Raw genomic sequence first — 26,326 nt, forward strand, 5'->3', positions numbered from 1 at the left:
ACAAAACAATCTACGTAATTGGAATTAGTCGTAGCGCTAAAAGCGAAGCCCAGGAATTTACAAAGAAGAAGAAGATGATTCCTGAGTTGTAATCAGAGTTCGCAATGTCGTAATTTGTTTGCAGTCGTCGCGATTTACGTCGTTTAAGATGTCGTGATATAGTCTTAAACATATTGTATGATTTTTTTCTGGTGTTATCGACTGTCCATTATTCGTATTCTTTTACCTTCAAGATGTGGTTTTACACTGATCGAGAGAATATCAGAAGTTTTGTTTTAAGTATCTCATGCTATTCTTCATTGCATAAAGAGGACATGGGCAGAACAAGTTTATCTGTAATTTTTCTTCTCGGTGTAATGTTTGCAATTACAGTGACTTTGTTATCGGATTATTTCAAGATGCAGTGTGGTGTGCTTGTAAGCCCAGAATTTCAGCCCCGAGTATTTTCCCCTTTGCCAGATGATAGTCAGTTGCATGTAACTGAGGAAGGTACTCTTGGTTTAGTCATTAGGAAAGCTGAAATCTCTAAAAAGGATGCCACCCCAAGAGAGGGAACAGGTAAGACATGCTGTTTTTGAAGTTTGTTCATTTTGTCACCTGGGTAGAAATCCAGTATGTACTACATTAGTTTTATAGCATGATAAGTAGGCTATGTAATATGTTAGAAATCTTAAGTGGAATACTTTGTAGAGGAGAGGTGTGTTCACTGCGACAGCGAAGAACGCACCTACCGTCCCCCAGAAGTAATTTCACTTTTATAACCTAATACAATTTATCCTGCGCCATCGTCCATCGCCTAACTATGTAGCAGCATTTTTATTGGGTGAGAGACAATGGGATATGGCGTCACTCCCAGCAATGAAGTAAAATGAATTCCGTTACCTACCCGCGCACAATAAATAGGCCTACACAACTGCACAACAAATACACAACTGAATGTAATCTGTAAAGAAACAATGTACAGTACAGAAGAAAAATAATTCTCTGTTCAACTCACCTTAATGTAGGGAAGGGTACAGCACCCCGGCAGGTGTAAAGATTTCGTGCATCCTCGTATCAGTAGGAAAGTTCTTCTTAAAGAGGAACTCTGCCAAGTAGCCGGCAAAGTGGGCTTTCCTTCTCCCGAAGCCAGGAATGGAGTATGACCCGTGCTGGAGGTGCCTCCACCTGTTTTCGATATTTTGGGTGTGTACCGGCAGTCTATTCCTCGGCATCACCCTCCTATTGGCCCTGTTCACATGACCACTCCTGCTATCAATGAATCGAATTGAATGGTTGACACGAAGGTGCACGAATCCTTCGTGTTCCAGACAGTTGTAGGACTTCCAACAGTCCAAAATGATTATTGTGCCTGGCAACAACCACTCCTAAATTACTGCGAGCAATGTCTCCTTATCCCTTTTCTCGACAGGAGCAATAAAAAGGTTTTTATGGTTGTCTCTCTCTACCCCTCCATATAACCACTGTCCTTCCGGATGCCTTCCTCGATTGTACTTCGAATTCCCAAATTTGCTTTCGTCAATTTCTATGACTACGTCAGGACCACCTATTTTTTTTCTTCTTGGCGTTCACCTACGCCACATAAACTTCTCTACAAAAGTTGCACCAATCAGCAAAAGTTGCTTGGGAAAAACCCAACTCCAACTTGATAGTCAGGACCAGAGGTTTAGGCAATATGCACCATAGAACGGAGAAGTAATCTATTTTAAATAGGGATAACTTTGAGTCAGTAAAGAAAGTATTTTTCTGCGCACTCACGTACCAACCGCACTGGGCACCGTCTTCGTTTTTTCGACGACAGCTGAAAATTATACGATTGTTTTTCTTAAGCACAGTCAATTTAACGTCACAACCACACTTCTTACACCTTCTCTCACTGGAAAGCAAGTCGTGTTGCTGATAGAATTCCACTAAATCACTGCATTTCTCATATTAATTGCACACAAAAGCACAAATACTAATTACACACCCATCGCACAAAGCCATATCAATAACCAACGGATTTAATGACAAATCAATCTATAGTCATTGGCGGGCAGATCTCGCCAACCTGGGGCTTTCCCCTATGCTTGATCGGAGTCCAATGACTTTGTCACTAACCTACCATAACGTATCTAGACCAATGGAGGTGTCACGCGGGATACTAGAGGCCTAGGGCCGGTTTACGGCTTCTAACTTGGAGGATTACGCCCCCAGACCCCCTTTGCTTGATCCAGACCAATGGCTTTGTCACTAACCTACCCTAACCAATCCAGACCAATGTCTGTCACTAACCTACCCTAACATATTCAGATCAATTGTTTTGTCACTAACCTACCCTAACATATCCAGACCAAGGTATATCTTTACACCCCGCAGCCCAACGTTTATAACATTATAAGGAAATGAAAATAATGCAAATCTTACTTGGAATTCCTTTTAGAGGTGAGATGTGTTCATTGCCATGTCAAGGAACCTACCATCCCGCCCCAAGAAGTACATTTACTTTTATAACCTAATAAAGAGCAGCAGCCGCCACCGTCCATGACTAAAGTAGGTTCTTGCATTCTCATTGGTCAACGTGATTGGAATGTGACGTCATTGCCATCAGTACTGATAAATACATTGCGTTACCAACCCCGGCTGAATAAAAGCACAAACAAAAAATACCATGTAAAATAACAATGCGGCTTGTAACCGTCCGGACCAATGGTCTTGTCCAGATTCTATCCTAACCGTTCACACGGCAAGAACCAGTCCAGACCAATGGTCTTGTCTAAGTCTTATCCTAACCGTCCGCACGACAAGAACCAGTCCAGACCAATCGTGTTTCCACACGAAACTAGGGGCCTAGAGCTGCTTCGCGGCTTCTAACCGTCCAGACCAATGGTCTTGTCCACGGCAAGAATCCTAACTGTCCAGACCAATGGTCTTGTCCACGGCAAGAATCCTAACGCGTCCAGACCAATCGGGTTTCCTCACGAAGCTAGGGATCTAAGGCCGCTTCGTGACTTCCAACCATCCAGACCAATGGTCTTGTCCAGATCCTATACATATACTGTTACGCACAGCAAGAACCAGTCCAGGCCAATCGTGTAGCAATAACCACCACCACCAGCTATCGAAGCACCTCGCTCATTAGTTCTTCAGTACAGAGGTTGGCAGCTCTGAGCACCGCTTCACAACATCCTTCCCGAGAAGGCCACGAGCGTGTAAACAAACGACAGTCGTTCCGTGCGCAGCTGAATGTAGCTACTGTGCTGCGAGAAGTAAAGTAATAATCAGACCAATGGCTTCGTCACCGTACGAGATTCGTAAATTCAAAAGTAGCGCCGCTGCACTAGGATTAGTTCTTTAGATGAACAGTCCTGTCCATTGCATGATCATGACCATCATGAGAAATAAACAAACGACAGTGCAATTGCGCCTAGATGTGTGCGCTGGAAAATGTGATAATTACTGAACTTTTGCTGATTACAGTGACTTTATCATATTATTTCAAGATGCAGTGTGGTATGCTTGTAAGCCCGGAATTTCAGCACCAAGTATTTTCCTCTTTACCAGATGATAGTTGCATGTGCATTTGTGTTGGACTTAATCATGCTTGTACACCAGACCATCTACTCAAAATAAAAATTATAGAGAACAATATGTGAGACTGCTCAAATTACGTGAGTACCTGGGCCTGTTTCATCAGGAAGTAGGCCCAGGAGAGGTGTTGGTTAGGAATTGGTATGCGTCGCTGCATGTAGATCAGCAGAGGGAAGATGGAGATCAGGGAAGTATTACAGAGGTGGGGCGGGACAACAGGAAAGGGAAATGTAGGGCACAGGATAGGAAGAGGGAGGTGGAACAGGATAGTGAGAGGGAGAATAAGGAGGAAGAAGTGAGTTCTACAGGCGTCAGGGAATTTAAGGCAGACCAGGAGTGGAGGGGGATCTAATGAGGGTGGGGTTGAAGCTCTTGTCATGGGTGCCTCAATTGTCAGGCATATGGAGGAAACAGAACCAGGGTAGAGTGTTATCCAGGAATTAGGTTAAGGCAGATGTTGGTAATTTTTCTTGTTGGTACCAACAACGTAAGTCAAGCAGGAATTGGTACTAACATAGTATCTGATTTGACTCGTTGGTTGATGATGGCACAAGTTAAGTGCTGAAACTTGTACCTCTTGTGAACGACATGTGATCAATTCACATTAATAAATGTCTTTGTATTGAGTAGGAGGACCCTTATTAATTTCAATTATTGTAGTTACTCGCCAGTTGGACAACACATACAAGATTCAAAGCATAACTTCAGTAGCATAAAACAGGATTTAGAGGTTCTTATGAATGTAAACAAAGGCTCTGTTCTTGACGTCACAGAAGAATGCTTCATTCACTTGGATCAGTTCTTTAACTCCAGTTCGAAGCTGAACGAATTCTCAGAAAAAACTAACATTCTTTTTGATTAGGTGTATTGATCTTCCGAATAGACTGTCAGTATTTAGCGCGATACACAATACCCTATCATGTTACAAACCTCTACCACACCGTTCACAAGACCCGCCTTAAACCCCTCCTCCTGCCTTCTTTTCCCCCAACCCGCTCCTCCCCCTCCCCCTCTCCCCACCAGATATAACCTGCCTCACCACACTCCACCCTTCAGTATTAGTCCGTACCTTCTCACAACTTTAGCTTCTCAACACACTGTCCAAGGTGAGTCACATATATTGTTTATTACATACACTTTAGCTTGTTTAGGCCCATCATAATACTTACAGTTCCTTTGTTTTGATTTCGCTTCAGGCTGATCAAATCCTTCCGATTGAACCGAGAAATTTTTGTTCACCTGTACTACATCAGAGCCGGCCCCGTGGTGTAGGGGTAGCGTGTCTGCCTCTTACCCGGAGGCCCCGGGTTCGATTCCCGGCCAGGTCAGGGATTTTTACCTAGGACCTGAGGGCTGGTTCGAGGTCCACTCAGCCTACGTGATTAGCATTGAGGAGCTATCTGACGGTGAGATGGCGGCCCCGGTCTAGAAAGCCAAGAATAACGGCCGAGAGGATTCGGCGTGCTGACCACACGACACCTCGTAATCTGCAGGCCTTCGCGCTGAGCAGCGGTCGCTTGGTAGGCCAAGGCCCTTCAAGGGCTGTAGTGCCATGGGGTTTGGTTTTGGTTTGGTTTTGTACTACATCAGAAGAGAAGACAGAAGGACAACCAGTTACCATTAACCATTTCTTACTGTATAATTTTATTAATACATCAATGTATAATTTTAACAAACACAACAAGCCTCTTGAGACAATGTGTGTAATGAGATATACTAACGCATAGTTCTACAAGTTCTTTATATGAACAAGGTGTTATCAACTAAAATTACGTTTTCAGTTTGACAACATTTGAATAACAAGTGTCATAACGGACTGACAAATTATAGCCAAAGATTCAAATGCAACCGTAAATACGACGTGATGATTCGAGTATTAGTACATAACCAGATCAACAAAAACAGTTGCATCAAGTGATAGCTCTCTCTCTTTGCGTTTAGGCCATCTGTGGACCACGGTGCTTGTGTTCTAGCTGTTTTTTTGTCTTCGTCTGCCCCTTTTAGCATACTGGATTGTGTTCTTAGTGGCCTCTTGAGCCTTCCTGTTGGCCCAGTATTCCTTCATTTTCTCGCTGAATTCTTTCCTGTGCTCCTCTGACCAATTCCCGGCTCCTTTGTGGCTAGCTGATGTAAGAGATGTTAGGAAAGGTTTAGTTTTGACCATTAAACGGTATGCATTTCTGTCAGTAATGGCGGCTTGATTAATATTAAGCTCTGCAAGATCTTTGTCCACTTGTTTGGTCCAGGGGAATCCAGTAGCTTTGCCTTTGTTAGCAACCTTGAAGATCTTATGGGATAATCTAGTAGGATCCATTCTGTATAGGTGTCCATAGAAAGTCAGACGTTTTCTCCTGATGGCATCTGTGAGGTTTTCTTGATGCTGGTAGAGCTCATTGTTGGGTTTGTACCATCGCCTTCCATCTGGTAGGATCCTTGGCCCTATTATTCTTCTCAGGAATTTCCGTTCTTGCACTTCCAGGGCTCTCAGTGGGGTTTTTTTAGTTAGGGATAGGCATTCTGCTGCATAGAGGACTGATGGTCTGACTACTGCATTATAGTGTCTCAGTTTTACATTCTTTGATAAATGCTTTGAGGCATACAGTTTTCTGCAGGCATGGTAGGCCTTGTCTAATTTGATTCTCCTTTGTTCAAGAGCCATCGTTTCACTTAGGTCCTCCGATACCCACTCTCCGAGGTACTTCACATTTTTAGCTCTCTTGATGTGTTTTGTATCACTGATTCCCATTGTTGTAGGGGCATCTTTGATGTTGGTCATAAACTCTGTCTTTCCAATGTTGATCATGAGGCCCGCTTTACCTGCAATAGAGTGCAGTGTTTGAAGCTGCATAGTGGCCTCATGCATGTCGTTTGCTAATAAAGTAAGGTCATCAGCAAAGGCCAGGCATGGAATCCTCAGGTTGTCTGATTTAAACCCCATTCTTAATCCGGTGTCCTCAGGTAATGACCTGGTCCATTCTCTTATGATCTTTTCCAGGACACAGTTAAATAATATGCATGAGATACCATCTCCTTGCCTCACCCCTGTTTTGATTGTGATAGCTATAAATTTGTTACTATTTTATTTAGCACACAGTGTAAATAAGCGTTTCAAAAGACTTTTATACGTCGATAACATGTCAAAACTTTTAGATAATCTTTTATTGCTAAAAACTATGTATCTATTAATGTGTCACGTCAATTTTAATTATCATGTGTTGGACAGCTAATGGGTGTGGAGGAGGCAGTTAAAAATTGTGCAAATGCCAAATTTTGGTCAGGGAAAGTCAGGAAAATGTCAGGGAAATTAGTTTGACTTTCTGGCTGGAAACCCTGTTATAAAGAAAGTATATCCTGTATACCAGGTGCTTCAGAAAATGAGTCCACTGAGTTCCGCGTTGCAGACTCAGATGATGATGGTGATGATGATGTTGGCGACGAACACCTTGAATCTTGAAGAAAGAGAAAATTGCCTGGATTTGATGAATGACTAGAACATCAAGGATGTAATAAAAAATGTTTGCAAAGTGGTTCTTAGTTTCAAAAGAGCGTCGTTGAAGAATGATACCATTTTCCAAAATTGTATGAAGATAGAGCATGGCAAAGAGCTAAATTTACTGCTTGATTGCAAAACCAGATGGAACAGCCTCTACACTTTGCTCAAGCATTTTGCCTTTTTGAAAGTTAGCATCAAAAAGACTTATAGATTTAAATAATCCAATGTAATTGGAAGTGTCCGATTTCAAACTCATTGATGAAATCTTTAACATCTTGGCTCCAGTCAAATTAACTATAGAAGCACTCTGTCACACTGATGCGAATTTATGCACAGCTGCTGATGCTGCCCTAAGGTTTCCTTTTAAGCAGTAAAATTACAATAGTTGTCATTTGGCTTCTAAATTCAAGAAACCTTTACAAAAGCGCATGAAAGAACACCAAAGAAATGAGTTGAGGGGCGTTTTATGCTACATACAAAATCCTCATAGTGACAATAGGTTGTTGGTGTTCTGTGACGAAATAAAGCATACCTTTTCAAGTCCGAGCAAAGTTCTGATAAAAAGCCAGATAGTATTTAATCTCTCAATTAAAGAAACAAAAAAAAAAAAAAAAAGATGATGAAAAGGAAGAACAAATTATGCCAGTCGAGCCTACAAATACAGAATATAGTTATCTAACGCTCAGAGAATAGCCTCGGCTGTAAATAGAAAACAGCATGAAAATTATGTCTCCTGAATCATTAAATTAAAATTATTTTTTACAAAATTGTTAAGAAGGAAATGAACCTATATGAATCTTCAAATTCTGCTCGGAGCTATAACCTAGTATTTATTAACGATTCCTCCAACTTCCATCGAACCTGAATGCGCTTTCTCAGCAGCTGCATATATGTTCAACAAATTGAGAAGCAGGCTTAGTGATGAGACGCTGGATGCGTTGTTTTTTCTTACATCATATTTTTATGATTGAAATTAGAAGGTTCCTATTATGTTAGTTTTGTTTATATTTAAGAGAAATGTGACTGATTAATATTATTTTAAAATCCTTTTTGCTAACAAACTTACTACCTATTTGCTATGTTGTTACATGAAAGTAGTCGATTTAGTTGATGTGAAGAGAGATTTTTGTTAATTTTCAAAGTTTATTTGCATAGTTTGTTACATAAGGTTTTTTCAGTTTCTGCAAACTTAAAGAGATCTCACTGATTCTTGAAAAAGAATAGCTTTAACAGAGAGAATGAGGGATTTTAAGTCTGGTTAGTCTGACTCTTTAAGTCTGATTAGTTAGTGATCAGATAAGCTAGGTGTATACTGTAAAATACATTGATTTTTGTCTAAATTTTGATTTAGGTTAAAGAACTGATTTCAGTAAGATTTTCTTATTTTTTATTTGTGACCCTCAATACCGGAATATACCGGGTGAGTTGGTCATGCGGTTAGGGGCGCGCAGCTGTTAGCTGGTGTCAGGGAGATGGGTTTGAACCCCACTGTTGGCAGCCCTGAAGATGGTTTCCCGTGGTTTCCCATTTTCACACCAGGCAAATGCTGGGGTTGTACCTTAATTAAGGCCACGGCTGCTTCCTTCCCATTCCTAGGCCTTTCCTATCCCATCATTGCCATAAGACCTATCTGTGTCGGTGCGACCTAAAGTAAATAGCAAAAGAAATACTGGAATAATCTCGGGATTGGCGAAGTTTAATCCCAAAATCCTGGGTTTAGAAAAAGGGCTGGGATTGAATTCTCTACTGGTGATTGATCTCCATTAAGTCGTAATTTTGGTTACTGAATTTTCTAATTTGCATTTCTTGCTAAGTCTCAAGAGGGAATGTCATTCAGCTAAAATACAGTAATACAATTTCAGCTACACAGCACTATTCTAAATACTCTTTACAAACCCGTTGCATAATTTTATTTATTCTTTTAGGTTTACTTTGACCCCCTGTGGGTGGGGAGGGGGGGGTCGCAGATGAAGAATACACCCACAGTATCCCCTGCCTGTCGTAAGAAGCGACTAAAAGGGGCGACCAAGGGATGATTGTATTGAAACAACCATGAAACTACTTGTGATTAGTACCATCACGCGGGGAACACCATGGGTCACTTTTACTTGTGAGTAGTACCACTATGTTAGGTAAACAGTAGGTTTGTGATTAGTAGCAGCAGAGCGTGGTTCACTGAGGGTTTCCAGTACCCGTGATTAGTACCATTGTGAGAAACACCACGGGTCTGGGTGATGCCTGTGATTAGTACCACTATATGAGTGACACCGTGGGTCTGCGTTGCCTGTGATTGGTACCCACTATATGAGGAACACCACGGGAATACCAGCACCCGGGATTAGTGCACTTAGGTGAGGAACACCATGGGTTTGCGTTGCCTAGGAGTGGTGCCATTTTTTGAGAAACACCATAGATCTGCATTACCTGTGCAATGTACAATACTTGTGAGTAGTACCACAATGTGTGGAACACCGTGAGTCTACACTACTTTTGATTAGTACTGCAACATGACAAATACCATGGTTCTACTTTACTAGCAATAAATATCATTATGAGGGGCCGTTGACCTGGATTTTGGACCCCCTTTAGACAACAAGCATCCTCGATACAGGATTTTGCTTTAGAAGCTGTCCCTGGGTCAGTAATACTATTGTTCACATTTTGACTCAGTTCGTACCATTACGGACCAATGACCTAAATGTTAGGTCCCTTCAAATAACAAGCTTCATCATTATCATCATCAGCTTTATGTTGCATTGACTCAGACAAGTTTTATAGTGGCGATGGGATGAGTGAGGGCTAGGACTTAGAAGTAAGCGACTGTGGCCTTAATTAAGGTGCAGCCTAGTGTGAAAATGGGAAACCGTGGAAAACCATCTTCAGGGCTGTCTACAATGGGGTTTGAACCACCATCTCTCAAATGCAAGCTCACAGCTACGTGATCCAAACTGTGAAGCCAGCTCGCTCAGTTGCTTAATGTTAAAGGTAAATATTCTTATACTGAGAGTAGATATTGGCAGTGAAAGACCGAAAACTCTTTGACCTCTTTTTCTCAAGAGTAAGATTTCAACTTTAATGTGTTCTACTGGTAAACCCACAAATAGAACTCGCCAAATTTAGAGGTGCTCTTCAGATGCAGTCATAATATTATAACAGCTTAGGCTTTCACGGCTGGCATCTTGACACAAAGAAATTGTCTTTCAGGCTTCAGTCTACTGCTAACCCAATACGAAGGCTATGCCGAAAGATTTTAGCAGCCCGTAAACTGTAGTTCCGAAGACTGTGGGATTCTTTTCATTTGAAAGAGCGATGTTTCTCGACTTTGGAACATGTGCGCTCAACCCCTCCCAGCGGTGGTTCCCCCACAGCATGGGAAGAAAGCATAGGCAGTGCCGAGTCAGACACGGTGCAAGATGGATCTGTCGTGCTGTGATTTTCGCACAATGACTTTTTATTATTATAAACAGAATTTAAGTGCCGAAGAATGCCATTTTTCTTTGATGCATGTTTTTGGTGAGGCTTCCGCTTCTGGGGTCACAGTTGGAAATTGGTTTCGCGAGTTTTCAAGGGGTCGGCAGTAAATTGAAGATGAACCTCGTCCTGGTTGCCCAGCAACAGCTGTGACTCAGGAAAACATTGATGATCAAAGAAGATCCACATCTTACATTTTGTGACATTGAAGGGCCCCTAAATATTGGGTCGACAGCAGCGCAGACCATTGTTCACAATTATTTAGGCCTTACCAAACGGTGTGCCCGTTGGGTGCCATATTCCCTGACAGAAAGCCAAGAGGAGGCGAAAATGGACTGGTGTTTCATGCTAGAAAAATTTAGTGGAGGGCAGTCCCAAGACACGCACAATATCATCACAGGTGATGAAATATGGGTCTATCATTATGATGCTGAAACGACGAGAGTCTTCTGTGTGGTTCTTTCCAGGTGAGGAACCACCCACAAAAGTTTGAAGTTGCCATTGCAGCGTATGAGAGCGCCCTAAGTGACATCCCGAAAGAAGCTTGGCTGAGATGTTTCCTAAGTGGTTTAAGGGAATGGAAAAATGTATGCGTGCTAACGGAGAATATTTTGAAAAGTTGTAATTGTTGTTTTGCAAATACATTTTTTTTTCTCACACACTGCTAAAAACTTTCGGCATAGCCCTCGTATCTTAAGCCCCATTGGATAGTTGAGCACCTTTCATAACCACAGTTTGTACCAGTTATCAACAGTTTTTCTGCTCTTAAGCACATTGAAGTGACAAACAGTCTTTTCTCAAGCCCCTTAAAATAAAGTGACAACTCTGTGTTGGAGTATAGGACACTGTCACATTTTTTAAAATTTTACAGGAGAGCAGTTTGAAAATGTTTTACTGTGGTCTCGCTGACGTACCTTGCCTGTTAATAGCATCATCGTAAGGAAATTTTGTCAGTTTACACTTTCAACATTACATATCATGTTGCTTCACACATAATGTACGTTTCTTTATTTTGTTGATTTTACATATATATAGTGGATATGGTGTTGTATACCTCTCATAAACATGTTGCATTATATGACATAGTGGTCTTGGTATTTAAGAAATATTACTCAAATTAATTTCATTGTAAAAATATATTACATGAACAGAACATTACTCACAATTTGCTGTAAGAAATAAATGTCACATTTGGTCCTAAATCTCATCTATGTCTTCTTCTGGATAGTCTGTTTTGTTTGTATTACTTGTATGTTCTAAGTTTTTATAAAATGCATGGCAAACTGAAGGCATATGGTAATAGCGCCATTAAATCATTATGTTTCTGCTGAGAAATAGATTTTGGTACATCTGAGAGTTTGTTCAAATCTGCTGAGAATTTAAGCCCAAATCTGCGGAACATAACAAAGTCAGCCTGTTTGTTGTCACCATCAAAAGATGTTTTGAAATACAGAATTCCCATGTTTTGCTGTTTCACTTGTAATTGCACACACTTTGATAGAAAAAATGGCCATTTCTCATTATCCATTTTCCTATGAATGAGGGGAGTGCTTGCAGAGTCTTTTGTGGCATACAGTGAATTGAAACTTGAAATTCCATATTACGAACAATGTACTTGCTGGAAGTCTGTCTTACCAGTTGTTGCCAGTCCCAGGGTGTTAAAATGCTCACATTATTCAGTTTCTTCTGTTTCCTGTCATCAGTGCATGAACACTGTCAGCCTTCATATGGGTATGACATTTTAGTAGAAACTCCTGACTTATGGTCTTAATTTGTGGATACTTATGCTGTAAGCAGGAAAAACACATTATAATATTCACATTCTTATTTTGTTCATAGAAGTTGTCTGTCCTAAGTGTGATTTCTTCCACGTCACTGTCAGGTATTACACTATCTGCCCATTTCATAATTGCTGGTGCAATTTCTTTTCTGCCTTGCCCTCCTTTTGACTCATCCCACATCACACAGTGAACTGAGGAATCAGTTGCATCATGCAAGGTAAAATTTAAGGCCCAAAGCATCCTTTTATAGAAACTAATACTATTTTATATGAGTGGTGATGGCCAACATTTCTAAAGGTCTCCGGTTAATACTTTGTGTGTTGCTGTTCCTCTTGCCATCTTGGTGTCATTACGTTTTAGATTAAATCTGTTTTTTTATTCATCAAATGAGCAGTATACTCAGCTTGAAGAGATTCTTTTTCTTCTGGAGTCAGATTACCTTTCAGCTTTGCTTGAAACATATCACATGTGTCTGTCGATTTCAGGTGGTTTGAATGACAAAATGATTATTAACGATTTCTGAGTAAAGCCATTGTTTACCTCTTATCTCATACACCATTTACAGTAAAATAGTATCTTAGAGTATTTTCTTCACACATATTCGAGGTTAGGTCTCTTTTTTCTTGAACGAGTTGTACTATGTCGCTCAACATGCACAAATAAATTGCCTTTTCATATCTGTAGGCATTTTCTCACACCTGTTTGAATCAAAAATCTTCTGTCTTTCATTTTCAGGCAATTTTTCTGAGCATTTCATCCTACACATGCACAGAGGCTGCAGTACTTTGGCAGGAACAGTCCTACCTTTTTTATTTACATATTCTTCCCCACAAGCTACTTTGCGTTTACGGACGTTACATTTCCATTCGTCAGCACGTACTACACCCTTTTTACCATGCTGTGTAATATTACATAGTTGTATTTTTTACTTTCCTTTGAGTGTCATTCTTTTCTAAATCTGCAGGACTTCTTACAGCACTTTCATTATCACTTCTTAGGTATAAATCTGCCTCAAGTAAATTCAGTATTTGCTGTTCATTTGCAACAGTTTGAACATTACTTTTGTTTTTTAACCTATTGTTTGATTGATTACATATACCATTATTGTCATCCGAATCAGAACTTGCCCCACTTGAAGGTTCATAAGTTGGAATAATTCTGTTCATCATAACTCGAATTCTCTCCTACGTCTTCTTCATTGCAATATTCTGATAGTTAGTAGGATTAGTATTTGATTCAGAAACAACAGACCAGATACTGGTTCCTTGTCTGTTGAAATACAAATGCTTAATAAGTTATGTTTGCTACCACATTATTCACTAATATAAAAACTGTAGAAAACATTATAGCTTACATATTGAGGCAGTTCTATTACTACCTTTGAGTAACTTCGTAATTTTATAACCACGAGAGTTTGGATTCATAATTCTTAATTCTTACCAAACACACACTGAAGATAATGATGTCAAATTACATGTAAAACTGACTGGACTGAACTTAGTTCACACTAACTCTACCAGACTGTGCAGAAGTATACAACAGTATGTTCAGATGATGTATACCTCTAAGTGAAAGTGGACTTGATGTTATTTAACAGCTCTGCCATTATTTGATGTAGTCCACCATATCCTGTTCTTTCATCCGACTAACTCGGGGGGGGGGGAGCTCGTTGTAAACGTTCGATAACTGGGCAAAGCAAAACTCTAACTAAACTTAAACTAAAGAGTATATTGACAGGAAAAATGGTGATATATCTTGAAATGAGAACATAAAATAAGGGGTAAAATGGATTTATTGTATCCATAAAAACATATAAATGGTCCATGCTAATATGAAATCTCAAATTTAAGAATAGTAAAATCGACCTCAAATAGTCATAAATTGCGAAGTACGCATAATTGGAACACTTTACATTGAAAAATATAAAAGATAGAACAAATGCGGGCAACGATTCCAAATCAAAATTAAATTACATTGACAATTTGCAAGGGAAAAATACGTTGATCTTGATACATATTAATATAGGTAATTTCACGAGATAGTACAAATCCATATTTGCCCGTGGGCATCAACGAAGTAAATCGTTCATATAATGAACCGGGAAAAACTAATACATTTGAACAATAGCTATATCACAATATTTACATTCCGGCTATAGCGGATATATATAACAAATCACTATGGCATAAGATGGTTCTCTATTCTAGCCTAAAACTTAACACTGAAGCTACCATGAGCCCGTGTTCATACAAAAATATACCAGGCAGAACTGGTAAACAATAAAATTCAGCTAACGAGCTGATATCCCAAATTAATCGACACATGACATCAAAATCACAAAGATCACAACAATACACAGCCGTGGGAAGGAAGAAAAAACTACATATAAGCTATACAACACATGAAATAAATTCAAGACATCGGATATCGAATACGGCATCAGCAGGCTTCAGTGTCTTCAGTTGGGCAGCTGTAATAAAGAAAAAAACTATTCGCAGACAAGAGATGACGTACTCTGGGAAGGCTATAATGAGATTGCCTTACGCAATACTTTGGCCATGAGGGGAAAACAAATAGCTCTGCCGCTGACCACTCTTACTTTCACTGAAACTCAATGGGGCAGGGCCGTGCCCATACAACTTCTGCTCAGGAGGTAACAGACATTCCGTCCTTTCTCCGTTCAGCCGTGGCATTCTTTGCAACTTCACGGTCAACTAATGCTTTCATATTCAGACACAGCTCCCATTAAAAACAAGGCATAACTCACCTAATCACATATGTTTGGCCCTAAAATCCTCCCTCTGGCATTTCAAGCCTTTCACAATATATATCATTGGTTCATTCCCCTACTATAGAGCGTTCCAACCTTAAAATGCAGTACAGCAGTAATGGGATAATTCCGTCTCTTTCCTTCTCCCATGTTTTGCGGGTAGCGCTGTCCTACTCTGATTCAGTGGGTTTGCCAAATATCCATAAATCAGAATGTTATCGGTTAAAATGGGTGAATATCGTGTTATGTACAGAATTTCAGGGCACATTTGATGCCTTTAACAAAAAAAATGTAAAAAGAAATAATTTAATGTGAAAATGGTAATGTAATGGAAAGTTACGCCAAATGCAAAATCTCCATTGTATAGAACGTATCATGTCATCATAACTCCTATTTTATATTCATTACTTTCCTAATTTTTTCACTGCTGGTAAAGAAACGTTTCAGCTTGATGTAGATAAGTTTATTTTTAAATTTAAATGATAACAAAATGCAGTATATGCGTTTATTTTCAGTCATGTTCAGGAATTTTTATGTGCAGGCACGAAAAAGTCAGTCGCTGGCCAGCGTCTTTCCTGTTGATTTTCCATGGGGGGGTCAAAGCGAAGCAAATGGACTTCAGATACGGAAGTTATTTTTAAAACAATTCTTTAGTTCATATATTGCTTAGTTCTTAATTTGTGACAGGAAGAATGTCTCCTTGAATTTTGGTTTCGCGCGTGACTCGGCTGGATGTCAGTCTGGCTGGCTGAAGTACCGGTAGTGATCTCCCAAACATGCGCTTTTAACATTTCCAGACAGTCGCATGCAGTGCAGTGCTCATTTTCTCGGTAGTGTAAATCCTTTCAATCCCTTCAAAGAGTCCTAAACGAGGGACTGACTAAAGTGATCCTATGTGGTCATAAAAGAACAAGAAGAAGAAGTGATTAAATACATATCACTGACATATGTGCAATTCTTGAGGGCAAGTGTATTTCGTTTATGTGGTTCGTGAGTTCGTGCTCGTGTGTAAGGATCTTAGTTCGAAGAAAACGTGTAGGCATGGATCGTTAAATTAAAAAGAAACGTTCCGTAGTTCAAAGAACAAAGTCAGTCGCTGGCCACCGTCTTTGCTATTGACTTGGCATGGCATGGTTAAAGCGAAGCAAACGGTCTTTGGATATGGAAGTTATTTTTAAATCATACCTCAAGCCCTTATCTTGTTATCTCTTATTTTATGACAGGGAGAGCGTCTGGTTTGTTTACATTTCACGAGTGACTCGGCTGGCTGGCTGGCTGGCTGGCCAGTAGGGATCTCCCAAACAGTAAGCATTTAAATATACAGACAGTCTTGTGCGGTGTTGTTTATTTAATCAGTATTACAGTATAAGATCGATTAAGGCCCGGTTCTACCACCTACTGGTAAAGTAGCGCGTAACTTGCCCTCCGCGTAAAAGGATGTTTCTGTTCGACCACTCCAGGTAGCGCTATCAGCAGCATAAATCGTAGTTACCCGGCGCGTAATTTATCGGCCACTTCGAGGGCCCTATAAGACTTTACCTGCCGGGCAAGTTTTGAGAGTTGAACATTATTAGCTGTATTTCTGATCACATACAACTTAAATTATCTTATTTTATTATTATTTTTTATTATTATAACTTCCCCCATGCAGAGGCTGCCACAAGGACAAAGAGTTGCAACGGTCACACCAGCCTCTCGCATCGGTAGCTTAAGGAACACATTTTATAAGTCAAGCTTTCGTAAAGAAACTTTGAAAGGATATAAAATCAAAATCTATTTGGAAATCATTTCAAATGGGCTTTAATTTTCTACTTTTCAGTTTTCAGACACGAGGTATAAGTTAATGTATGTATCCTAACTACCTCAAGCGTTCTCGTAGCGTAATGGCTAACACGCTCATTTCGTAATACGAGGTATGCCGGTTTGAGTCTTTATTATGACGAATCTTTTTTATTTCCACTATTAGCGTTGTGTTAATCTGTATGCCTCTTTTCATACGTTCTTTTGTTAATAATATATTTAATTGAAATATTTAATCACAATATTGTGTTATTTTCAAATATTACATATATTGAGGCTGGAATGGGATACAGTTCACTGCTATTCAGATGTCAGGTTATCTGTGTTAAAGCCACTATTATGTCCTACGGTTTATGAGATCTTTGAAGTGCATTGTTGTGCCGAAAATGTTCGGGGGTGTCATGTTCCTTAGAATAAGAGATTCAAACCTCTTTAACACAGATAACCTGACATCTGAATACCAGTGATTCTTGATCAACTCCAAGAACTGTATCCTATTCCAGCCTCAATATATGTACCATATGTATATAGCTAATATTAAGTAATTTTAGAATAGTGGTATCATGTTTATTTAATGGCATTCTTGTTTAGTTTTAGTTTTAGTATTGTTTATTCTGTACAGTCGCTATTAAGTAGGTTCTCTAACAGCTGAAGATGACCTATTTACGTGTCAAAACCGGTACTGTTTTTATGTAAATTATTGACACTATGTAAAATAAAGTATTGATTAGGTGGAGAACTCATCCTTCATACTTGTACTTGAACTATCAATATGGACCATGAAACTAATAGATTATAGTATTGCCAGAGAAGTTAGCTGAAGCACCTGTTAATGAAGATATGCATGGAAAGCTATGAAAATTTTAATAAAACATCACACTGTTTTTTGGATCTAAGCCAGGGAAGATCCCTAATTATGAATACAAGCTAAGGGTAAACAATTGGGAACCTTTTAAACAAAAACCATACCCAATTCCACAAAAATTATTTCCCCAGATCAAGGAAATTATTGAAGAGATGGAGAGAAATTAAATCATCGTTAAATCACCATGTTTCTTAAATCCTATATTTGCCATAGCGAAATCAAATGGCTCAATTTGAGTGTGCTTGGATGCAAGAGCTATAAACAAACGCTTAGTCCCAGAGTATGACAAAGCACCCGTGATTAAGGACATGTTGAAGAAATTTGGAGGCACGGAATTCTTTGGGACAGTAGACCTGACATCTTCGTTTCATCACATAGCATTACATCTGATCAAGTATGCTCACATGGTTCATGTTTGATAATCAAACATATATTTTTCAAAGGCTTCCGTTCAAATTGATGAACTCAAGTTCTGCGCTCATCCGCGCACTAGAAAACCACCTTAGTCCCAAGGTTAAAGCCTTCACACAGAGATATATTGATGATATCATCTTTTGTTCGAAAACAATGGAGGAAAACCACAAAATATTGATTTATTATTGGTAGACCTCAATAAATGCAACTTCAAAATTATCTTGGAAAAATCCCACTTCTGTCAACGAAGTACACTATTCTTGGGTCAGGTGGTTGATAGGAAAGGAGGTAGGCCTAATCCAGTGCAAGTTTCTGCCATCCAGAATTTTCCGTAACCAACCCGCGTGAACCATATTAGGCAATTATTAGGATTATGCCAATTTTTAACCGATCACTGTATTGCCTATAAGGAAACAGTAGCGCCACTTCAAGATTTACTAAAAAGAAATAATTGTTGGAAATGGAATGAAGTACAAGATGAAGCATTCAGGAAGACAAAGAAAATGCTAGCAAATGCTGTAAAGTTAGGATACCCATCTTACGACAGCCGGTTTATCATTCATGCCTCTAGGGTTGGCATAGGGGCTGTACTTTACCAAGAAAAGCCCGAGTGCAAACAGAATTTTTTTTTGCTAGTTGCTTTACGTCGCACCGACACAGATAGGTCTTATGGCGATAATGGGACAAGGAAAGGCTAGGAGTGGGAAGGAATCGGCTGTGGCCTTAATTAAGGTACAGTCCCAGCATTTGCCTGGTGTGAAAATGGGAAACCAAGGAAAACCATTTTCAGGGCTTCCGACAGTGGGGTTCGAACCTACTATCTCTCGAATACTGGATACTGGCCGCACTTAAGCAACTGCAGCTATCGAACTCGGTAAACAGAAAAATTACATACCTGGCCTTTATGAGTAGGAAGTTGAGACTCATGAGTTAAAATGGACATCTACCGAGTTGGAAATGTTATTTATAGTTGTTGCATTAAGCCAGTGGAGAAAATACATTTATGGCTCTCCAATTACCACCAGAACGGACCATAAGGCACTCACTTTCATCATGAAATCCAACGTTGGAAGTGTCCGTATTTACCGCTGGTCACTTTTCGTCCAACAATTCAAGCTCACTTTAGAACACTGTCCTGGAAGGTTAAATGTAGTTGCTGATGCCCTTAGCAGAAATCCAAATCTGGAAGAAGCTGTGATTAACTTAGCACTGCTAGGCGATGAAGATCAAACCATCATTGACAGACTTCGAGATATCAGCCAGGAACAGAACAATTATCCACCTACTCATTTGTTAAATGACTTTTTCAAGATGGAGATTGAACCTGGTACCCCAAGGTACATGGAAGCTCAGAAGAAGGCTATGGCGTACCATTTCTTCAAAAACTTGTTGCACAAATTTATTGACAACGAACACACAAAGTTCCGGATTGTCGTCCCACCAGTGTTCCAGATCGACTTGATTTGGTTAGGACATCACGCCACTGGACATGCTGGGATTGACAAAGTAGCAGCTGTTCTACAAGAAACATTTATATGGTCTTGAATGCGAAGAATGTTACAGCAAGTGCTTAGAACATGTGACACCTGCCAGAGTATTAACCTTTTAAGTGCTGAGTTATCAGTTGACTGTTTGGTACCTCAGTGCTGAGTTTCTCCATTCGTATGTAAAATTGTTTGTAGAAGCCTCAATTTTTAACTTATCGGTGGGGTGATTAGCTTAAAATGTTTATAAATGTTGGTTGTTTATAAATCTAATGCAAATAGAAAATCCTACACTTATGTTCAATATTATTTCAAGAGAAAACAAAATTACACTTATGTGCCCAGGCGTGCATTATCTTTATACAAAGTAAAGAGCCCAAAAATTATATTATTTCCTGAAATATGTAGGCAACTAACACATGTAACTTCTTACAAGTATATAAGTTGATATTTTAAAATACTTTCCAAACCTGGAATGTGGTGATAGTTAAATGTTTTCTACTAGTTTTTGGTGATGCCGATTTGTTCAACTATCTGCACAGCTCCACTGGCACAAAACTTCCTAAAATATCAATGATTTTCGGGTTGTCATCAAACACTACTTGGCCCTCAGAGCCTGTTACAATTACTTGGTGAAGAAAAGTAATCCGTCTGCCACGAAAATAGTGGTAAAAGTTTTTGTACTCACCGTGTTTTTCTTCTTTCGTTTAGAAGGAGGCTCTGTTTCTCTCTTACATACAATATTTTTGGCACTCTCTCTATCACTCTCACATCTTCTCAAAATTTGTCATGTTGTGTCTGGAAAAACTAGAAATCAAACATGTCTTAACTTTTATCCGTCATCCTGAGTGAAACCGAGTGAACGAATCATGCGCGAGATTGTTAAATAATGCAGAGTCTTTATACCTAAAGAGCATTGGAAATGGTTGGATGTCATACCTATAATTATGGAGAGCATAAATTCAACTCGTCACGAGTCTACAGGTCAAATACCCTCAGTGATACATTTAAACAAGTATCGTAGCAGACCTTGACATGGGATAATACCTCGTCCCAGTGATCCAAAACCGTCCCCTGAAATGTGCATTAGAAGCACAGCAGAGCTAATGAAGGCTCAAGCGGACCGCTGACTGGGCCGGAGTAGACACGAGCGCTTTCACCGTGAACTAAGGATTAATGAACTTGTATTGGTCAAACGTCCTACTACGTCGGATACACCTGCACGCTTTTACCATAAGTTTGCAGAGTTGTATACAGGGTGTACTAAAACTCGACGGCAAAAATTTAGGAATGAATTCCTCACATAGGGAGATTTTTTTAGCTATTGGCTTTACGTCGCACTGACACAGAACTACACAAATTTCTTGCATACTGCATTGCCTGATTACTTGGAACACGTGCCATTTGCATCCTGTCGACAAATGTTTTTCATGCAAGATGGTCCCGCACATTTCAGTCTGCTGCCCGCAGGTACCTGAATATCCTTTTTCCTGACCGATGGATAGGTAGAGGAGGACCGATTGCTTGCCCACCACCACGATCTCCTAACTTGAGCCTCTTGGACTTTTACCCGTGGGGACACGTTAAGTCTCTCTTGCATGCGACTCCTGTTCCTGATGGAGTAACTTTATGTGAGCACATTTGACAACCTCTCAGGCAGTACGCACTACACCAGGCATTTTTGATCGCATGCGTAACTCCATGAGACGACGAGCGGAGGCTTGTATTCAGGCTGAAGGTCGTCACTTTGAACATTTCCTCAGATACATGCTCAAAGTGTTTCAGCTGCCATTACAGACGTACGGTGTAAATGTACAAAAGTTTGAATAAATCTGTCAGTATACGTTTCCAGACCCATATTGTCATTAAAAAAATTTCTTCTCTCTATGCGAGTAATCCATTACTAAATTTTTGCCGTTGAGTTTTGGTACACCCTGTATAGGTCCATATAGAATCGAGCATATCTATGGTAACAATTCATACAGAGTTAGGAGTATGGATGGCACGGTTGAGAAAACCTTCAACGCAACAAATCTGAAGCTATATTATCCACCTCGTCAAATACGGATAGATATTCCCGAAGATGAAGAAAGGGAAGGTGAAATTGATGATGGCGAAGAAGAGGAAGAGCCAGAAGCAGAACCTATAATTGCTGAAGAAGGAGAGGAAGAAGAAGAAGAAAGTACTGAGGATGTCAATGTTGTCATGAATGAAGTTCCAAACCAATCTGCAGCTGAAGATGCATATCAGGAATGTGATGGTAATCATCGAAAATTCCAGGCATTACTTGACATTTACTATCACACTAGAAAGGATAATGAATGCCTGAAGAAGGATACTGAAAGGCCGCGTAGTGAGAGAGGAGAGTACCCTGGAATAAAATCACAGTGTTAAAAGATGAGGAATAGTAGACTTGTTAAAAAAAATTCCTGCAGCATTTTTTTTTTACCCAGAGTGGGTGGAGGATGAGCCATCCCCAGGATGCCTCAAGATGTATAATAATAACACTGTGGACATATCTATTTAATCATGTGCATAGAGCTGGGTACAATGTAAGGGAGTCCATTAGCCGCCGATATAGGCGAGCCGCAGCTTGTAATTTTCCAGTAAACACTGGGCTGTTTGAATTCAAAGTGAGTCGTTGCCTTGGTAACTACGTACACCAACCCCCTTCCAACTTTCAAATTCAGCCGACCAGAGCTTGCCGGAGGTTAGATTCAAATATAGGGAGCCACTCAACAACTCTTCAGAATGACCAACCTCGACTTCGCTGGACTGGGATCTCAGCATTATTACATAGCTATTTTCGCTACTAAGCTAGAATTCCACAGGTCCGAACTTAATAACACTTGCATATATATTTATCGGTCACTCATACGTGAAAACAATGCCTACTTGTGCATTATCAGAGTAATTTTATTTGAACGGAAAGTCGTTGGGCCAAACCAGAGTCCGTTACAGGCAATCTCAATGTTTGCCGGGTGTTACCCTGCTGTCACAAAGAGTCGGCGAGTTAATAAGTCCCGTGGTAGGGGAGCAATGGTTATTCTTCTGGTGTACTTGGAGAGGACTGCATGTTGTGCACCCGAGTGATGAAAGTTCCCTTGTTCTGACTAAAAGCTGTTACATGCTATGTGCACGTTGTTATTTAATCTCGAAATACCAAGCATGTTACAAGTGTTATTATTTTTTTTTAATATTCACCTATTCAATACAAAGAGATCTTTTTTAGAAATTAAATATTATTATAAAATGTTAAGGGACATGTTTTGCCCACATTAAGGGCATCATCAGCCTCAAACTCAAACGACTCCCTCCCTGCCCGACCATACAAATCTCTCGCAACCAACAACACATAAACTTAATGCCCCGCCTACCCCCTCCCCTCCACCACACCCTCCTCCACATCTCACATCGATACAATACTAGAAGCACAAGTGTTAGTCATTCAACGCTACCATAGCAACTGTTTAACACCATAACAGTCAAAGAAATAAATGAACCTACACATAACGTTTTTCTTCAACTAACTTTTCCATAACTGATTTACATCTTTACAGATGAAAGGGTAAGTGTTTTATACATTTTCCATGTTTTTCTTTTTTTAAACCCCCATTCTCTTCAAAAATACCTTTCCTAAGCATTCACTCTCCTCTTGTTACAGACTTCACACCAAAGAGCTCCATCAGCGTCGATATAACTTTGACTTTCGCTCCTTTAAGCAAGATAAATACGTCTGTAGACAACCGAATGTTTTTTCCTTGCTCCCACAACTACTTAAGAAAGACTGTTATCTTATCGTAACGCATTCGACTTTCACTCCTTCAGCCAGTAAAACAGACTATAGGCAGCTGAACAGCTACTTAAGAGGGCTGTTGTCTTATCACAACGTACAAAATTGGCATCTTTAACAGTCTATCAACTTTGCTTTTTCTTTTCCTCTTAACAGGAGTATTCAAGGAGGCACATTTCTGTTTCATTATAAAGATTGACCTGTTTATTGCTCTACCCCCAACAAGTTTTTTGGGCGCATTGACTCAACGCTCCGGAAAGTATATTCGTGTAAAACTTTGGACATGCAGCTTGATACTGCGATTTTAGCCAAGGACATTCTAATAATTTTTATGTTTGGACAAACACCTACATTGATATCCTCTTTTTATAACTTGTAAGAGCAATCAGGATCCTGATTTTTTACCATACAGGTTTGAGTTTGAGGCTGATGATACCCTTAATATGGGCGAAACATGTCCCTTAACATTTTATAATAATATTTAATTTCTAAAAATGATCTCTTTGTATTGAATAAGTGGATATTAAAAAAAAATAACACTTGTAACATACTTTGTATTTACGTACATTTCAATACGGACCTAACATGAGAATTATAACATGTATTTTAATCTCGAGCCGAAGTTTATGGAATAATTATTATATCCTAACATTTGATTCACATAGAATCGACAGACCAAGTGCGGTTTGGTACGGCGGATTTTAATAACTCTGTTAATCCGAGAATAAGGTTTGCTTGAGACCCGCAGATGAGATAAATGTACATTCCGAACAGTGACCAATATCTCATATTGGTGCGCGATCGCGATATATATGCATTGTGTGCGCTCCACTTAATTATCAACTGAAGTTGACTGGGCTCAGTCCCTTTTCTAATGATGCCCCAGTCGGACTAACACTGGAACGTAGGCTGCGCAAATTACAGTCTAGCATTATAGTCAACTTAGTGTACTCGTACACGTAAAGCAGTGAAAAGGTGAACGTAATCCAATATTCTACAGAGCTCCAGGGACGTAAAGAAGACATTATGGCTGTACGTGGAGTCGACATCAGGACCAATCAACTTCGGCTCACCGTCGTCACAATGAGCTAAGCAGCAGAGACACTTTGGCCATGTAATTCATGTGCTTTCCACAAATCTCTTTCATTTTTCTTTACTTAGTTCACGTAATTTGCCCAATTGTCCACCGTAATATACTTATACGCAGCGGTTATTAAATTTTCCATATCATTTTTCTTGAATATACGTTATGATACCAGATGTAGTTTTTCACTTGGGACCGCATCATCTCAATAGGGTTAAACTCACTGTGATAAGGCGTAGAACCTGCCGCTTTTGCCATTTCGTTTATTCTCTACTTATCATACAGGGTCCTATGCTGAGAGGCGATATGCAAGAATTCTCGCTTGAGCATTCCGTCCTGAAAAGATATCTGTTTTTTACGTAACCACTGTACGATGTCATCTTTTCGCCAAGAAGCCACCGGCAAAGGTTCCAACTTACGGGAATGATAAGCGGTATTATCCAGCACAATCACGGCACCTTCGGGAGTGTTCGGCAACAGTTGTTCCGAAAACCACTTCTCATAAATTACACCAGTCATTTCCTCGTGGGCGTCCACCGTGTTTTTATGGCATAAAAATGTTAGTTCAGCATTTGGAACAAAACCATGTTCATTACCCGCATGGACTAAGGCGAATTGCGGGCCTCGGCTTTTCGGTGGCCTAAGTCCCGAACTCACACCTTCAGTGATAGGAAAAACTTAAAACGGTCCACCTTTTCAATACAAAAAGTTATATTTTATTTATAACATGTATTTGTACTTGGAACTAGTTTCGACGCTGTGTTTGCGTCATCATCAGCCAAAATGGGAAACAGGCAAGCATGTAGGCATTTATGTTACACAAGGCGTTACATTAAACAATACACATCTTACAAGGAGATAAAAACAGGGACGAATATAGGAAACAAATGAATCGTTGAGAAAACAAAAGGTATACAAATTAAAAATAACCTTAACCACACATCTTGCAGTGCGAAAGTGTTCTTCTTGAATGATTCCTGAATGTAAAACACACGCGCACACATTTCTGAGGAGCCAGCAGGCAGGACAAAGTAAAGTGAAACCTTAAGAGTTCTTCTGAGAAGAGTTCATCATTTTTCTATGTTCCGACTAACTAATGAAGTCTCCCTTGAGTTCCTGATAAACATACACAACAGGAAATTCTCCTTCACTCTCAACAATAGCTATAAAGAACAACGGTAAAATTTTAAATATTGCGCAGAGACGTGAAAGCATGATTTTGAACATGATATAACTCCTTTAGATAACCCAGTTTTTACACAAGGTGTTACATTAATTAATACACATCTTACGAGGAGATAAAAACAGGGACGAATGTGGAAACACATGCATCGTTGAGAAAGCAAAGTTATACATATTAAAAATAAGCTTAACCACACAACTTGCAGTGCGAAAATATTTGCCTTGAATGATTCCTGAATACAAAACGCACGCGCACACACTTCTAAAGAGCCAGCAGGCAGGAAAAAGTAAGGTGAAACCTTGAGAGTTCTTCTGAGAAGAGTTCATCATTCTTTCTATGATCTGACTAACTAATGAAGTCTCCCTTGAGTTCCTGATAAACATACACAACAGGAAAATTAAACAATACACATCTTACAAGGAGATAAAAAACAGGGAAAGTTATACATATTAAAAATAGCCTTAACCACATATCTTGTAGTGCGAAAATATTCGTCTTGAATGATTCCTGAATACAAAACACACGCGCACACATTTCTGAAGAGCCAGGAGGCAGGAAAAAGTAAAGTGAAACCTTAAGAGTTCTTCTGAGAAGGTTCATCATTTTTTCTATGTTCCG

The 26,326-nt window shown here is 39.7% G+C and overlaps 1 protein-coding gene across 1 annotated transcript in view; it reads left to right on the forward strand.

The window, feature by feature from the left end:
* Positions 1-26,326, forward strand: part of Fic (FIC domain protein adenylyltransferase) — a 103,996-nt gene continuing 77,670 nt past the window's right edge. Inside the window, exon 1 of the mRNA XM_067145499.2 lies at positions 1-558. Within this exon, the coding sequence (XP_067001600.1) occupies positions 234-558 (325 nt within the window). The 5' untranslated portion in view covers positions 1-233. The remainder of the gene's footprint in view (positions 559-26,326) is intronic.

This window comes from Anabrus simplex, chromosome 4 (genome assembly GCF_040414725.1).
Source record: "Anabrus simplex isolate iqAnaSimp1 chromosome 4, ASM4041472v1, whole genome shotgun sequence".
Taxonomy (NCBI): domain Eukaryota; kingdom Metazoa; phylum Arthropoda; class Insecta; order Orthoptera; family Tettigoniidae; genus Anabrus; species Anabrus simplex.